This window comes from Coregonus lavaretus, assembly GCF_964263955.1.
Source record: "Coregonus lavaretus genome assembly, chromosome: 31".
In the NCBI taxonomy this organism is placed as follows: domain Eukaryota; kingdom Metazoa; phylum Chordata; class Actinopteri; order Salmoniformes; family Salmonidae; genus Coregonus; species Coregonus lavaretus.
The window spans coordinates 25,411,580-25,430,152 of NC_140018.1; the positions used below are offsets into that span (position 1 = coordinate 25,411,580).

General features: G+C 43.7%; 1 protein-coding gene across 1 annotated transcript in view; it reads right to left on the reverse strand.

Moving 5' to 3' along the window:
- Positions 1-17,645, reverse strand: part of lama2 (laminin, alpha 2) — a gene marked incomplete at its 5' end in the record, with an annotated part of 126,885 nt that extends 109,240 nt beyond the window's left edge. The window contains 11 exons of the mRNA XM_084149188.1: positions 942-1,082; positions 2,604-2,764; positions 2,889-2,988; positions 3,221-3,399; positions 3,718-3,835; positions 4,085-4,174; positions 4,717-4,896; positions 6,397-6,639; positions 14,443-14,555; positions 16,765-16,935; positions 17,633-17,645. Coding sequence (XP_084005314.1) covers positions 942-1,082; positions 2,604-2,764; positions 2,889-2,988; positions 3,221-3,399; positions 3,718-3,835; positions 4,085-4,174; positions 4,717-4,896; positions 6,397-6,639; positions 14,443-14,555; positions 16,765-16,935; positions 17,633-17,645 — 1,509 coding nt within the window. The remainder of the gene's footprint in view (positions 1-941; positions 1,083-2,603; positions 2,765-2,888; positions 2,989-3,220; positions 3,400-3,717; positions 3,836-4,084; positions 4,175-4,716; positions 4,897-6,396; positions 6,640-14,442; positions 14,556-16,764; positions 16,936-17,632) is intronic.
- Positions 17,646-18,573: the final 928 nt, after the last annotated feature.

Consider the following 18,573-nt stretch of genomic DNA (forward strand, 5'->3'; position numbering starts at 1 on the left):
GGTATAGAGAGGTACAGGTCAATAGGATGGAGAGGTATAGAGAGGTACAGGTCAATAGGATGGAGAGGTATAGAGAGGTACAGGTCAATAGGATGGAGAGGTATAGAGAGGTACAGGTCAATAGGATGGAGAGGTATAGAGAGGTACAGGTTCATTAAGGGCCCAGGCTGATTAACCTCTCCTCTGATAGTGTCCCACTTTGACCTTAATATGACTGATTCCTTTGTGTCATACAGGTTGAAAATGATATTCTCCACAAACAGATTAGACATACCCTCTCACACACACACACACACACACACACACACACACACACACATACTCACAACGTCCTGTAACTTCCCTCACACACATGGTCGCACACACACACGGTTGCGTACACACACGGTCGTACACACACACAAACGCACGTCCTCAAACCACCCCCCACACCTCCCCCACCACACACACAGTGATTAAAGTGAATGGTGGTTTGAAGGGAGAACTCAAGGTCAGGTTAATTGCGGAGACAGATGCGTGGCTGTCTGTCACATGCAGTATCACACAGTAGATCAGGCCCTGTAATCCAGTGACAGGCCTGCTTCCACTGCACCCCCCCCTACCCACCACCCTGTTTACCCACAATCACCCTCTGCAGATCATTAACCTCTGACCCTCGCCAACCTCATCCTGCCAACATGTCAGAGTATGTCAGCCTGTATTTATGGCTGTGTGTATGTATGTGTGTGTGTGTGTGTGTGTGTGTGTGTGCGTGCGTGTGTGTGTGGCTCTGCCTCCTGCCTCCTCCACTCCACCCTGTCATCAGCCCAGCCATCAGTGCCCTGTTTCAATAAGGCCCGCCAGTAGAGGGTTAACTTTGCAGCGCAGCGCCAGGCAGGAGGCACTAATGAGTTGTGTTAGCGGGGGAAAATGAGAGAGTGAGGCCTGGCGTAGTCTCCTACATTATGGTAGGTCCAGTGGGAGTCGGAGCAGTCGCTCGCCACGCCGGAACAGTAGCACTTCTCGCAGCCGTGGAGACGCTCACCCAGGAGATGATAGAAACCCAGCTTGCAGCGGTCGCAGTTCTCCCCTTCTACGTTTTCCTGGAAAACATACACGCACACGCACACATACACACACACGCACACGCACGTGCACACACACACACACACACACACACACACACACACACACACACACATACAGAGCATCTGGATGAGGAGGATGTGCTATACAGGCACTCACACACTGTGACAGCCCACACACCCCTGGGACAGACGTTCCCTTTCTCCCAAGATCACATACTGCACAAGTAGACAAAAGTCATTAAAATAATAACTAATGTGAAAAACAATAAGCTAACTGATGCCGGTAACATTCTACAAAGTATGACCACACATTGAGAGAAACTCTTCTAACAAACATCACCTGTAACAACTGGTAGTGATTATTGTCTGGTTGAATCTTGGATTATTAATCATGCATAGATAGATAAACACTTGGAAAAATCAACATTTTATATGCCATCATCCCTGAGCTTCGGCTAACGAACCGCAATGGGCATTCCTTTGGCATTGCCAAAGCTAGGTTTCTCGTGGTTTTGAGTTGCCAGATCCTTTATCTCGTCTGGGGAAAAGAAAGAGGACATGAAAGAATTACGCTTTACAGGGCCAATTCAATTCCCCTGTTGGACTGGATTTGTTTCTCACAATGTTTGTGTATTGTAAATAGTGACTTCATGTCTCATAGTCAACCATTAATGGAAATTGCGTTGCCATTCTGGAATGGTGCCACTTGCTCTTGAAATATCATTTGCTGTCATTTCCAAATGTTATATTCCACTTACATTGGCTGGCTGCCTGCACAAAGCTATCACTGCTTGGGCACTGTCTAATGGGGACTGGCACACCCCAAATGACATTATTTCTAAGGTAGGGATTTCCCAATAATTGAATTGGGAAAAACTGGTTAGCGTGTCTTTGTTTAAACCTATACGGTATATGACCGAGAAAAACATTTTGCAAGATGTTGTTAAGGGGGGGAAAATGAGGTACTTGAGAAATGATTAGCTATCCTAAATGTTACATTAAACCAGCATTCTCCTGAAGCAATGTTTCTAACTGGAAAAGTGATGATGTATTTGTTAGATACCAACTGTCTTTCTCTGCCTGTGCACTTAAGTTAGAGAAAGGTTTCAGTAGCATCCGACTCAGCTAGAGACACAAAGAAATGCCATGTTTGACTGCACATCCTCCCCACATCTCAATAATTAGACGAAGAGTGCAAAGTTCCCCGATACTCCTTGACATCCCTGCGGTCAGATGGTATAATTGGCTAGTGAATGAGTGAGTTTGCCCAGGGTATGACAAATGTGAGACATGAGTGTGCACAATAGCAGCGGCGGAAGTAGCCGACTAATTTGAACAACAAATGATAAGTCACATTTTCTACTGGAGCAATTAGTGAGAAGAACTTGAGGGGACTCGGAGCTGTTGGCCCTACGAGGGAGTGAAGCATCATGCTGATGTGTCCACCACTGACACTGAATGGATTGGTTCTGGTGGTGGGGGAGGAGAGGAAGAAGGGAGGATAGAGATATGGGGGGGGGGGGGGTGGTGACCTACCTTGCAGACACAGGGCAACAGGCAGGGATCCTTGTTTAGGCTTCCGTCTAGACTGCAGTTACAGCGGATACAGTTGGGGTAGCCGCTGTAGCCAAAGGTACACCTGTCACACTGCTGTCCCCCGTAACCCTGCTTACAGTGACAGGATCCAGCCGTGAGGTCTGTGGGACCAGACAGGAGGAGAGATGCAGGCTTTAGCACTAAACAGGGAGACCGGGGGTGGGGGGGGGACATATGGCGGCTAAATCAGCGGGGAGAGGAGAACAGGACGGTTGAGTAGCATACCTCCTTCAGCCTGGGACTGGTCTGGAACACATGCTGGGGACAGAGAGCCTGCTGGGTCACAGGAGCAGGGCTGACACGGGTTGGAGTCCTCTGGACTCACCTGGAGGGAAGAGGAGAGATGGAGACTCTGACAAGCCATCTTTGATATTGGGAACATAATATATCATGATAGGGCCCCGAGTATTTCCTGCTCAGGCCAGGAACAACTCATGGCCCTAGTCACGATACAAAGCTATAGATACGGAGTGAGATCACTATTGATTATTCACTCATAGGCACCTCAGTCATTGCTTGGCTCCTTGTCAACTGGGATATACAGTACCAGTACATACCCCAGTGGGTCTGTAGTAGCCATCAGCACAGGTCTGGCAGTTGACCCCGGCTGTGCTCCTGGTGCACCCCACACACACCCCTCCCCCCACGTACTCCCCCTTGGAGTTCAGGCTCTGTTTGTTGTCTGCCACCGTCTGGTTGAAGTAACACTCCTCAGATTTCCCATGACAGTTACACTCTGTAGAAGGCATCAAATAAAATCAAAGGAAAGATTCAGTAAACAAATGGAATTATTACAGTACCTCATGGAAAAAAAGAACTGTATGAAAAAATGGTTTAGCACTGTTTACCAGGTGTCTCTCAAGTTGAGTTTCATAAGTTTTATAAAAAATTGAAAAACACCAGACATTCTTCCCATCAAGTTTACATAACATCAAAATAAGATAGCAAGATAAAACCAAATTACATAACATAGGATCATACTAAACAATTTTATATAAAATTGGCAGTTGTATGTACAGTATGTAACACTGTGCTTATCACTGTGGGGTCTTACTCTCACAGACGTGGCGAGTGAGGAAGGTCCCAGCCATCCAGGGTTTCTGGTTGTAGCCGGGGCAACAGCGGTCACAGCTCTCCCCACATGTGTTGTGTTCACACTCACAGCTGAATTTCTGACAGGGGATCAAATGACGCCATGTTACAGTGTCATCGTCACTGAAGGGACGACTCAGATCTTTTCACCCAAGAAACAACTGGAGCACACTTAAAACGAGGGCCGCAGGTCAAAGAGTATCACGTTTCGCTTTGGTGTTACTATCAAATGCTAAATGAACCGTGCCCAGGGGGAGAAAATCTATCTTACTTTATCTCACAGTGTAGAGAAGGGGCCATGGATGGAGACTGCAGGTTGATTGACATACCTTGGTCTGGTTGTTCAGAGGACAGGCTTTAGCATGGCCATAGCAGATACACATCCCTCCAACTGAGATGTCTTTGATAGAGTAGTAATACTGCAAAAACACATACGAGACAGTAACAAGTGGATAGAAATGGAGATTACTGGCATGAATATTTCTATCGTCATGGCTACTTCTACAAAAATACATCACAGTCTAGTATATTCAAAGACACTTATTTCTCCGAGAGTGAGAGACAATTTCATCCACAATTTCATTATTTAAGTCCCTTTTGTATGACTAAATTGAGCAGTATTTTTTAATGAAAAATTCCTCAAAATAAACCCTGCAATCTGTCCGGTAATTATGCGTCACACAGGAGCTCGCTGGGTGACTGATAGTGTAGGCCGAAGTCAACACATGATGAGGTGGATGTTGCTCAGAAAGGAACAGATTTTCTTAATTATAGACATTTTTAATTAAGACCCATCTGTCTGGTGAACGCAACGTAATCAACATGCCGCACGGCCATTTCACAGATTTTGATAGTGGTGGTGGGTAGAAAATAAATACGGTAGTGGCTCACAGATGGAATTCATGATGCTATATGAAGGCGATGGTAATGCGTAGTCTACGACACGTTGGGTCGTTCTTACCCGCCTGGTCACGATGGGGTCGACATCGCGGGGGTCGTTGAAGGCCAGGGTCATGAGGTCAGCGTTGAGGGTTCTGATTCGCTGGAACTGCAGGCGGATGTAGCGTGCGGAGGTGAAGTTCAGTAAAGTCGGGGAGGGGTCATCAGCGCTCGGCCTTCCATTGATCAGAGAGGTGTGGATCTAAGCCCCGGTTGCAAATTGAGACACAGCACCGAATGGTACGGATTCTTAGTAATAGATTAATACATTCAAAAAGACCCCAAGTAAGTTATAAAGGAAAAGGGAGATCTTCAATGACCCCTATTCAATATTGTATTTAACAAAGACTCAATTAAATATCTAAACAGAAAATCCATAACAAACAGCATCATAACAACATTCACAGCACACCACTACTGAGGTAAGACGACAACACATTAATGGACCTGGCAAAAACAATATTTGGTTGCAGCTATGAAGGGTTAACTGTGTCTGCCTGCTAATTAAGGCTGTGTGGTTAGCTTGGCTGTTTTTGAAGAAGTCAGAGAGTGACATTTCAATATAAGATCTGCGATGCGTTGACATCCGCCTACGACTCATTAGGATTTCGCTATGATCATGCTGTACGCTTTCTGTCACTACCTAAAAGGAGCCGGCTGACAGGAGCTCCTGGTTGCCTGCGCAGAGCAGGGGGGCCTGGGCGGGGGACTCTGGGGGTTAGGGGAGGGAGGAGGAGGGGGGAGGAGAAGTAGGGTGCTAGAGAACTGAGTTATGTGGGTGATAATACAGTATAAACTGGATCAACGGTGGTGCTATGGACTGGACTGCTTTCATTGCTGTCAGTGAGCGCAGACTGTGCAATAGGTTCTCACAATTAAAAGGAGTTGCTCCGATACACAACTTATCGTGGTCCTCTGTAGCTCAGCTGGTAGAGCACGGCGCTTGTAACGCCAAGGTAGTTGGTTCGATCACCGGGACCACCCATACACAAAAATGTATGCACGCATGACTGTAATTCGCTTTGGATAAAAGTGTCTGCTAAATGGCATATTATTATCAAGGCAGCGTTACTGTCTTTTGTGGAGTGTGTATGGGTTGATATGTGTTTGTGTATTCTTCTTCGTGTGAAGTAGGCTTTCTTTATTCCAAATTCCAACAACAAAAACAAATACGGAAAAATGCTAGATATGGATGATGCAACAGAAAAGAGAGCGCTTTGAACCAGCACACCAGGAAATAAAATGTGCCATGTGCCTAGACTGTATGCCTAACTCGTAAACAAGATGTCCACTATTAGGGCAACTTTGCTCACCACAACTTTAATTAAGTCAATTTGATTGTGAGCAGCTGGTGAGTGATTTCAAAGCTGACTCATGTAATTGAACTAAACCACCAGGGCACTTAAATACTACTGAAGCTGGCAATCAAGTCAGCAGCAAATGGCTTCCATACATTGCCCATTAAAGCAAGTGAATGAAAGTGCTGGTGGTCTTATTTCATGTGGGCCATGGGTGAATCTAATATATTACAGTGAAATGGAATCCACGTTTTTACATTGTGCATTTGAATTGAAATTGAATTTCAGTTTGAAGTGTTCAACAAATAATCATATATACTATAGAAACAAGTCCCTGTAGCTGTTACGCCACAGCTGACCCCTATAACCTTTCAGTGACCCTATGTGGACCCCTGACCCCTCACCTCTCCATTCTCTAGGGGTTGGATTTTGGAGTAGAAAGAGGTGCAGATGACCTCGTCATCGCGTATGTAAGATGGCGGTCCGGTGCGGGGAAGGATGTTGAAGCGGGTGAGGCACTCTGTGTCTGTGATGGCATAGTACTGCCAGGGGGTAAAGGTCACCCCGTCCAGGGAACGCTCCAGCACCCAGTTACCTGGCCTGGGGGAGTTGGCAGCCTTCAGGATCATATAGGCTATCTGGAACACCTGGTTGGACAGAAACAAGAGTGTTATAGCAGTATATTTCAGATATAACTCAGAAGCTTAGCTTACATAATGAACTGAATCTTGAAAGCCCTCCCTTTGTGTCTTGTGAAGTGATTGACCCCGAGATTAATATAAGAAGTTCCATATTCAGGTTAAGAAAACACATTTGCTTGTTCAATATACACTTTCACACGTTCATAGACAAGGGTAAGTCAGATCAGTGAGGTTTGAAAGGAAAACCGGAGACACTAAAATAAAGAATCCTGTCAGGGAGCAGGGTCAAGATTGTGCCTCAAGTGTTTATCGTTATGAAATCTCCACTCCTGTACAGGATTCTGTACAATATGGAGTCCTTTCTTTGAGGTTTCCAATGAAACAGCACATGGATTCCCATGCTTCAGTCTTTTCAGCTATTCAGTATTGGAGTACCTGAGGGCAGATCAGCTTTGGCTGTCTCTGTATGTAGCAGGACAGAGATAAAGTTACATCTACAGTACTATACCCTCGAAGGCCACATTTGAATTTCATCAAGCAGTAAATGCAACCAAAAACAATGAGCACAGGGGCAAGGCAACACACAGCTATTTTGTCGCTGACATTTTCAAGTTAATATGTCTCCCATCCTGGGAGAACGACTCAACATCAAAAATGACTCACGGTTTGCCTCTTTCATCTACAGTAGATAACGGTGTAGCGTTTCGACGTTTACAATAGAGAGAGCACCACTCAACCCGGCACTCATCCCCTACACTGAAACCCAATAGTATTCTACCCAGGTAGCAGGGGAAATCTCACAAAGCCACTTTGTTTCCTTTATTCAGATGAAGTAGGAAGACAGGAAGGCTGGTGGATGTTGTCCTCATGCAGCATAAGGGGTAGGTAGGGTGGATGTTTACCTTAATGTGATGATTAAAGTGTAGAGTGGCGTCTGGGGGGAAGGAGAAACGAGAGCTCTTCAGTGCTCGACATGTGTTTGCAGGGCAGAGCGTGACCTGGTAACCACGGTCAGAACACAAGTGTTGGAGTCAAGACCTGACCGTGTGGATTCCAGGCCAGGGACAGTTTAGAGCTACAAGTCCAGTGACATCAGTGACAATAGTGTCAACGCCTGCTCTGCTGTGATTCTTTGCCCCTACTGGCTAAGCTCTAAGTTCTGGGTAATTTTAAACACGGATAAAAATTGGCAGATTTGGCATATATTTGTTTGTTTGCACATATTTATTTGTGTTTGTTCTGATCAAAGTTAAGTCAGAAGAGATTTACTGTTCCTAAAAATCTGTAGTCGCTATAAAGAATTTGAATGTAGAGCACGTCATATATGACAAGGTGATTGCACTAGTTTGTAAAGTAGTATAGTAGAAGTTAAACTTGAAAAACAACAAAATAGAAAGGCCAGGTCTTGGGTTCAGTGATAGATAACCTGTAAATATCAAACATTTAAATTGCTCTGCCGAATTAAAGCACAGAACTTAGATAACCTACCTACCTATGCTCAATCATCTATTTTCCACGTATCACAGGAAGTGATAAAGAACGTCCATCAAACACTCTCTTTAATTACTTTGAAATAAGGCCTATGACACCAGAGAATTCGAGAGGCAATATCTATAGGTCCATTTTTATTTTAATCCACAACTATGTAGGCTAGCTCTCTAAGCTCCAGCTATAGATAAAGCCAGGTCACATCACTTTCATTCTCAACTGGAGGCTGAGGTGCCAGAGGTCTATGGTGTGGGCTTGTTTTGTGTGCCCTTAGGTGTTGAGAATAATCCCTGCAGTATGTAGCTAACACCCGCTTCATATTATATTTCACACTAAGTCGAGCGCCACTCACTGAGAAACACCTCCATGCCTATGAATAGCATACCAAGTTAAAGTATCTGTCATGTATGTCATTAATCATTAGCTGTCTTATAGAATCTAATTCAAACATACTCAAATGTCCTGTATATGAATAACACGTTTTTTTCTCTGACTTAGATCAAAGTAGTAAAGTCTGTGTGGATGTCTCATGATTTTTTCCCCTTCATATTATACAAACACAAAAACACACTAAAAGGCCTCCATTTTCCATAGTATTTATGCTCCAGTTCAGACACCCCTCAGTGTCTGTGCTAAAGTCTTTGGAACATTGAACTAATAACTGATTGGACCAGGGTCAGTCAAACTGGGCAAAATGTATTGACAATTTTCAGTCTCATCAAAAAGTGGCCAAGACGCCAAGACACACATACACGCACACGCATGCACACACACACATACACACATACATACATAAACACACACACACACACACACACAATGCCCCCTCCATCAGTGTCTGTCATTATTCAGATTTCCACTCCAGCAGGGGCTCCTGGATAACGAGGGGGAAATGAGAGCACTGATGTCACGGGCAATAACGATACGTTCACACACATCATCGACAGCGCCAACATCACAGACTCATTTATTGCAGGAGATGACAGCAAGCACAGTGACTGGCCGCCAGGGAAATGCGCCTGAATGGAGCACAAATAGGATTCAATTTTAAAGGGCACTGATAGTGAGAACACTTTGCATAAAGGGCCATGGACAAAGCTAGCTCAACCATGAGGGAGGGAGTGACATGACTTAATATGGAATTGTTCCTTGCCACTGTGATTCCAGGCTACTGTTAAGCACTTTGTGACAAATGTTGTTGTAAAAAAGACCATAAAGGCTAAATACAAATACTGTAGTTTGTTGGGTGTTCACTGTTGGCGTCAGTAGATATCAATTAAATTATTCTCAATACATTTCTACTGCATACAACTACTGATTCATTATTCATGGTGAAATCGCAATATTACAACCTTGGTATATAACCCTCAATATGCCGTTATATCTAAATAGTCTAACAGATGGTTTTGCTGAATATTATTATTTATTTTTTTCCAAGATGTGTTATCTCGGGAATTGTTTACTCTTCATGTTGTAAGGGAGAAATTAGTATTACATTTTTACTTAAAACCAAACTCCCTAATCTGCCAAACAGTTTGAGCGGGGACAATGTGTGTAGTTAAAGTAATTCCATCACCACGGTGACAGGCCGGATATAGATGAGTGATGGGCCAGTTTCCATTAGCATGGAAAAAAATGGCTGCCTAGGCACTTCTCGGTGTCAGATTTCAATCGCTAATTAAACACAGGCAGGTATGATTTATGAACGCTTGATGACCTCAGTGAGAGTCTGTCTGCATACTTACCACTCAGATACAGTATTTGGGTCACTTTCACATGTTTATTATCTACAGTACATTAAATAAATTAAATATAAGCTACACCTTTTCTAGTTCCTATTACAAATTGAGTCTTTGGTTGATGCTTACACTCTTAGAAAAAAGGGTTCCGAAAGGGTTCTTCAGCTGTCTCCATAGGATAATCCTTTTTAGTTCCAGGTAAAATCCTTTTTGGTTCCAGGTAGAACCCTTGTGGGTTCCATGTAGAACCCTCTGTGGAAAGGGTTCTACATGTAACCCATGTAGCTCAGTTGGTAGAGCATGGCGCTTGCAACGCCAGGGTTGTGGGTTCGATTCCCACGGGGGGCCAATATGAAAATAAAATGGAAATGTATGCACTAACTGTAAGTCACTCTGGACAAGAGCATCTGCTAAATGACTAAAATGTAAAAGGGTTCTACTTGGAACCAAAACGGTTCTACATGTAACCAAAAAGGGGTCTTCAAAGGGTTATCCTAGGGGGACAGCCGAAGAACCCTTTTAGGTTCTAGATAGCAAAAAAAATCCTGAGAGTGTATTCCTGGTTGAATAACTAGGCTCACTGTGCTGTACTGGAGTCAGCGAGGAGATTTTTCAACAAAATTTGATCTACTTCATCCATCTCTTAGATTCTTTTTATTCCAGGGTCCCAACTTTGTATCATTGTATATTTAATTCAGCAGCGTGAGTGACATGGTCATTAATTCCGGATTGACCCTGCTCTGGTCTCCTGTGTAATATGATAGGCTGATATTAATGAAGGAGATGTGCTTGCATCTCTATTTCCTGGAAGGGAGAGACCGACACAGACTGGGACCCTTCGCCTGGGTCTACAGAAAGCCACACTCTGACCCTAAGCATAATAACTCAAGCAGGGACAAACTCCCATGAATCACCAGCCGCGGAAGCCCTGGGAGCGGAGCCACATCTTCACACTCACCCCTGATCATATCAGAGGTCTTGGGAGGAAGCTGAGTTACTGTACCCCCTTCGAAACCAATCACAATCTAGCCTCAGGATCCCCTCTCCCTTGATTCCTCTCTCTCTTTCTCCCGCACGCACGCACGCACGCACGCACGCACGCACGCACGCACGCACGCACGCACGCACGCACGCACGCACGCACGCACGCACGCACGCACGCACGCACGCACGCACGCACACACACACACACACACACACACACACACACACACACACACACACACACACACACACACACACACACACACACTGCCAGCTCTTGAACCCAGAAGCCACAGAGACCCAGCACACTGCTGTACTGTATTACAGTTCTTTTCAATTGTTTAAGCACAATTTTGAAAACAGGGCCCGGTTTGTCAAAACACTACACACAATTAGCACAACCCTACACCAAAGTAGCACAACACTTCAGATCATTTGCAAAATGGAACACTTTTGTCAAAACTATACATGACTTCATAAAAACAATATTTTGTTACCATACGAAACACACACATTTCATATTACTTCAATCTTTTTGAACCAGTTACACACTGCTGTTGCTAACCTAAAACACTTTTAGCAAGTCTAATTCTCAGTGATTAGAGTACTGTAAATGAAGTACACAGAGAATGTGCAACTATACAAACACTACACAAGACCAATGCTGCAGACTGAGGAAAATATAATTTATTTCTCTCCATATACCCAAATCAGTCAACATGTCAACATGGAGAATCACAACAAAACATGTCCCAGTTTTCATGCTACTACAGTAGTGTGCATAATACTGTTAGCTCAGCAAACAACAGACAAACGTAAAATACTGTATCCAGTACAGGTTACAATTACAGTAAATAACAACAAACATAAAAAATAATCTGAAAAAAACTGACAATATTGTACAGAAAATACTACAGTAAACATCCTATACATTATCTCTTCGCCTAGCTGGATCTGGCCAGAGAATTTCATCAACATCACAAGCAATATCCTCATTAGCAAGACAACGCGGGAAGAACCGTCTTGAATGTCGAATCCATCCTGCGGCGTTGACTTGGTCACAGGCGTCCTCCATGGCCTGAATGAGGGGTACCTGAGCCTGGGGCTGGAGATCGTAAACCTTCCACCGCCATGCAGAGAAAAACTCTTCGATAGGGTTTAGAAACGGAGAGTATGGTGGAAGGTATAGTACTGTCAACTGTGGATGGTGTTGAAACCAGTTCTGGACCAAAGCAGAGCGGTGGAATGACACATTGTCCCAGATGACAGTGTATTGCATCTGGTGCATTTCATTACCTGCTGTGACGATGTGGGGCAATCGGTCCAAAAATGTGAGAATGTGAGGTGTGTTGTAAGGGCCCATTTTGGCATGACGGAGGAGAACCCCATGCTGTGAAATGGCAGCGCAAAGGGTGATGTTACCCCCACGTTGCCCTGGGACATTGATTATAGCCCTGTGGCCAATGATATTTCTGCCTCTCCTTCTTGCTTTTGTGAGGTTGAACCCTGCCTCATCAATATATATGAATTCATGCAGGATTTCCTCAGCATCCATCTGCAAAACTCTCTAAAATACAGTGAAAGACAAGATTGTGTAGTTCAGGATAGGTCTAGTATACAGTCAATGTAAAAAAGTCGTTTGACCCTCTCTGAATTCCGCTCAAAAGGCACTCGATAAAGTTGTTTCATTTGAACCTGATGTCTTTTCAGGATGCGTGCCAGTGTTGACTGAGAGACCTGATGGACATTATTGAAAATGGCATGGTCACCGATAATGTTGGCTTGTAGTTCTCTGAGCCTGATAGCATTATTGGCCAAAACCATGTTTATTATCTCTCTCTCTTGTTCTTGCGTGAATATGGGCCCCCTTCCTCCTTGTCGTTCCCGACCCTCAATCCTATGTAGAGAATAATACATGTAACATACTGTACAATGTCACAGGAAGGGGTATCACAAGTGCTGATATGGTGCATACAATAAGCGGCTGATTACTGTAACTGTAGACATCTTCTTTTACCTGTTTTCCTGTCGAAAAGTCCTTATGACAGATGACACTGTATATCTGCTAAGATTTGGCTGAACTCTCAGTCCAGCCTCCCTCAGCATCAATCCGTGGTTCACAACATGGTCCACTAGTGTTGCACGAATGTCATTTGATAAGTTTGGTCCTCTTCTTCTTTGTGCACGTTCTCCTCCTGCTTCAGGTCTTCCTCGACCTCTGGCTCGGCCTTTGCCTCTTCCTCTACCTCCTTCGTGTACTCCTCCTCTCACCCTCACTCTTCTTCTGACTCCTTTCATTTTTGTTGAAGGCAGGTGAACCTACCTGCTGCATTTTTATAGTGCTTAAACCTGATTGGTGTGTCTACAATTTAGCAATCATGTGTTTGTGCACCTGTTGGCTGTGTTTAACAGATTGGCTCATAGGTGTGGTAATTTGACAGTCAGTGCTTTGGAATTGCAAGGAAGTGACATCATGATATACTTCTGTGTCTGATGTATCCAAGTGTGTTTAGTGTTTTGCAAATCACTGTGTGTAATGTTTTGCAAATAGTGTGAAGCTGACAATGTGCTTACAGTTGTGCAAATCTAGCCTTGTGTTTTGCTCCTTGAGTGTAAGGTTTTGCTAATTGTGGGAAAAGTTTCATTTTAGTGTGTAAGCAATCGTAAAAAACTGTAACGGCTAGTCTCCATTGGTTTGACTAATTTCCTGTTGTAGGTCAATAGTATGGGAGTCATTACAGATGCTCTGATAGTCAGAGATATCAGGTATACCGTGTTGATATAAGGCAGTACAGTCTCCTACAGAACACACATGCTTGAAGGGTACACAAGGAGGAAATCAGCAGTCCAGACACCCTCTCAAGTGGGGCAATTTAAATTGTGCTTTGTGGACATAAATGCAACTACCTTCATGCTACGGTTCCTCTAGGGTTAATCTCAAATTGTTCTAAGGATGGCTGCACTCTTCTCATTGCAACGGAGATATTATATTGAGCAAGTGAGCAAAGTGAGAAAATAAATCAATTTTAGAAAGTAATAGCTGTAGTGCCCAAGAAAAGATTTGTATGAAACTTTTTCTTTTTCAGAAATTGACAGAGGGAATATGGAAACAAAACTGATGTTGGTGGGATGAAGTTGTACAATTCCTCTCCTGTGAGAGATTTAAATCCATAACAGTTTTTTCAGACAGTTCAAGCCATGGGGTTTCACAGAGGTCAACTACAACCCTCTTCCAAGTCAGGCCACCTGTGCATCTCACATGATGAGTTACACATAATATCTCATAGCATTTCAAAGTCTTCAGCCAGCATATTTACACACAGTCTTTCCAAACCAGACTAAACAAATGTGTGAGAATGTGAAACCCCAGACAAGTGTCACATCAGGCTGCCAAGTGCATTACACTGTTGACCGTGACTTGGCTGAGAATGGCTTTACAGTTTCAATGGGGTTTACAGTTAGCCTGGTCCCAGATCTGTTTATGCTGTCTTGCCATCTCCTACGATTATTGTCATGCCAGGCAACAACCACAGGAGTTGGCTATACAGCACAAACAGATCTGGGACAAGGCTAATTTAGTGTCACCCTCATCTCCTACCTGCTGTAAGTCCAGAGTGACTGTGACGTAATGGTAGTCCATGCCGTTCTTAATGCTGGGGCTCTGCCACCATCTGTTAGTTCCATCGATGGCATATTCAATCGGGTGGCGCTCTAGGAATAAAAATGAAATTAAACAAAGCATTGTACATCAGGAGACAAACAGTGTTTGAAGATAGGAGATATGAGTTGCATGTGACTTGTAACTTAAGAGCTGCTGGATATCAGATGATTGAGCACTGTCAATCATAGGCTACTTATTTCGGACATTTCCGTTCTAGTTAGAAACCATGGCAACAGTAAGGAGCCTGCTAATGAATAAGCGTTGCTTATGGAGGGCCCCCACTGTCTCTGTGAACTACTCCCCACTCATTATCACGTACGGCCAGAAACAGCCTTTCAAAACATCTTTATCTGTGCAAATGGAATGTTAAATGCCTTTAAATACCACGCTATCGACCTCCAAAGAGTTGTCCTCCTCTGTATAGTGTTTGAAGATCTCTCAACCGAGAAGAGTGATTTTCAAGGAACAGTAAAAACATTCAAATGTGTTGCTTAGAAAAGTCTGGAACTGTACACCTCTTAAGGTAGTTCAAGATTTACTCCATCAGAAAATCAGTCTATTCATTATGCTTAATTTCTTAATCAGAAAAAGAGAATTAAAGTTGCCCTCTTGATTAAGCAGTTAAATAGTTTTCCTACCATTTATGAGATAAATAATTCATTTAAAGCATTCCCAATTGGTTCACAATCAAGTTTCCCTTTCAAAATAATTGGCTCTAATTAGAAGTTATGCTAATCACTGTCACCTTAATTCTTACATGTACACATTGAAGGGCATTCCTATGACATTTCAGCAAAGATTAGGAGCCACAGAATGGTTTGGTTTCAATGGGAATTAAAGAACAAGTCAAGTGATTCATTGGCTGCTGTACAGGCTGGTGGCAGAAATGGCAAGACATTTGTAACAGTCATCACCAGATGACTTGGGAATCTGCTTCTAAAATGTGCATACTCTTACATGGTTACTTGCTCACGAGGCACACAGCTGTAAGATGTGGATGGCTAAAATATGGACTCAAACATTGTCTCTCTCTTTCTTGGTAAAACATAGAAACTAATGGCATACTAATATGGTGGGAATGTACAGTATTTCATATCATGAATGCCCACCATGACAGGCTAAATGTCAATGAACAAAAAAGATAGTTCTAGTCAAACCTGAAATTACCAGAAAAATGAAAAACTCATTATGGAACGATGAGACAAGATAAATGATGACGAGTCCATTTCTTCTTCTCTTTATTTTCCAGACAGGAAGTCCTCTTCGCCGGTAATTGTCCACTAAAAGCATTTACAGTACCCTCCCGCTTTGATTCAAATTACTGGGAGTGAACAGTAATGACCTCTCCGAGAGACTAATTACTGAACAAGGTCTGCCTGTCTGTTTGTCTGTCTGTCTCTCAGGCCGAGCAGTCGCTCTGATATCTGTGCTGCCTGCTCCCTGGACTCTAACATATGCTGCTCAGTTGGTACATGGAGCTCTGGGATTTCCTACATAGTGCATTACCTATGGGCCCTTTAAGGCTGTGTGAGGAGAGACTTTTTGACAAACCACTTCTGTGAACATGGTACCTAATAAACTGGCCGCTGAGTGTATATTTAAGCAATAAGGCCCAAGGGGGTGTGGTATATGGCCAATATACCATGGCTAAGGGCTGTTCTTAAGCACGACACAACGCGGAGTGCCTGAATACAGCCCTTAGCCTTGGTATGTTTTGTCATACTTTCAGCCAATCAGCATTCAGGGCTCTAACCACCCAGTTTATAATTTAGTGTATCTTTGCAGTTTACACCCACACCAGTTTGTCTTAGGTGAGTCTTTCAGTCAGATAGGCTGTGATTTTTAATTACCAGCAAAAGTGCCTGCCAGAAGATGAAGCATGGCTACTCTCTGTGTACACACAGCACATTGTTGTGATTAACACAGGAAGATGTGTCCTCTGTTAGATAGTAAGATATGGTCACCAACGCAGGCTGTGTTTACAGACCCACAAGTCAGAGCTCTTCAAAAGTCCCTCCTCAGCAATATCAGGCCATTTATATTTCATAGGCTGAGCCCATTGATTTTGGAATGGATAAATGATGAGGAGCAGTGATGCACTTTGATGAGAGCAATGTGCAAATGGTTTCTCTAAATCCTTGCTGAATGTGGTGTACAGTACTCAACACTCCTAGTCCTACAGTGTGAATCATGCTGATACTGTACAAAGTAGAGGTGTACTATAATATGCAGTAGGTACAGTATAATATTGATAGTTACCAAATTGCCTCTCGCTGTTGTTGTTGCAGATACGGCACTGGGTGTTCCTGACTTGCTGTCCGGGGACGTGCTCCACCAGTTTGCAGTACATCTCTGGTCCTGTCTCTCCACAGGTAGCGTTGGTGCTGATCTCTGCCATAGAGGCCAGGTTCAGCACCGCTGGGAACAGACCTGAGGGAAGAGGATTGGGAAACATAAGGTACTTAATACTATACACTAAACATACTGTACATCTAGCTGATATACTGTATAAACAATACAAGGTTGTCTGACCAATTCTATAACATTTTTGTAGCTTCCTTCACTGCCGTTGCTGTACTACGAGTGGAGTCCTATGGTGAATAGGCCCCAGAGAAAGAGAGGGGTGTGTCCCAGGCCAGTGTGACAGGTCTGACTCAGAGTTCATTGAGAGGAGAGTGAGACTCAGCGGGTATGAGATTATAGAGCAGAGCCACGGTCCATCAGGTTTATACCCACAGTCTCCCCTATCTCATGGTCCTACAGAGGACGGAGGAACAGCATCCTTCATACATACAGAACTGTTGATGTTGATGTCAAGCATTGGCAGAATGACCCCAACGATACAGATCTGGAAATGGTAGGAATAGCTGAGACATCACTTCACAATCAGGGCTGGTGTTTGATCTCACTCTGCCACTCCATCAGAAAACAGACATAACAGACAACTGTTTCTGGTTTTAAATGAAATACCGTACAGAGCTGTTGCTTCAGAGGAGCTTCAATGAGAACGTAAATGACAACTGTCCATGGGGGATCAGATAAAAAGGAGCCGTACGTGTCCTTAGTTCTAAGAGAGAGAGAGGAAGGGAGGAAGGGAGGAGGAGAGGAAGGGATGGGATCTCATCACGTGCTGAGCCCATGTTGTCCCCTGTTCTGTTATGGCTCTGTATGGGAAGGGAACACTGACTGAGTGTATCAAAGACTGGGCCCATTGCTCTGAAATGGCTCCCAGCTGTTCCTCCAGATGTCCATGCCAAATGAACTGTGAAGAACATCTGAAAACTGCAGAAAATAACGTTTTACGAATGCCTATGAGGAACTCACCAGCAAATGAAGGTCTAAGAACACTGGCCTAACTGTTAAAGGTCAGATGATGAGGTAGTATGGTAACGTACAACCTCTAAAATACACTGTGGCCTACGCTCTGCAACTGGAAGCACTATTTGGTTAAAGTCTGTCCATATCTTTATACCGCCAATAGGTGTTTTCTCTCCACTCACCCAGCCACTAACACAGCCTGATTAATAAACAGTGTCTAGCTCCATTTGCAGAACCACATTCAACACAGCAGGGACTATTTGCTGGTAATTAGAGTGGAACAGTTGCCTGAAAGCATAGGAGTGAATATCTATACTGGAGCAAGGCATTTGACTAGGATTGAAGAGACATGAAATCACTGTATCATGAGGCTGATCCTTACAAAGGGACCTTAGAAGATACAACAGAGCTCTGAACATGGAAGGTTAATACAGAAAGACCCCACTACATTCTATTTTAGTTTTTTTCAAAGGACAGCAATTTCTATTCGCTTGTACCGGGGTCAAGATTTCAAATTCTCATCAGAGGCACAGAGGGAGGAACAGTCAAGGAATAAGAAAGGACTATCATCTGCTATTATCATACTTTACATTATTACTGGATAATCTTTAGAAGCCCCAAAATTGTCTGTTATGAAAATGTCAATGGTTACGGCTAAGTACCTCATACTGGTACTAAATTACACTGGCCTTTTAACTGACACAAGGTGTATTTGAGGCGTTGATGTTCACATACAGACAGCTGTGTCCC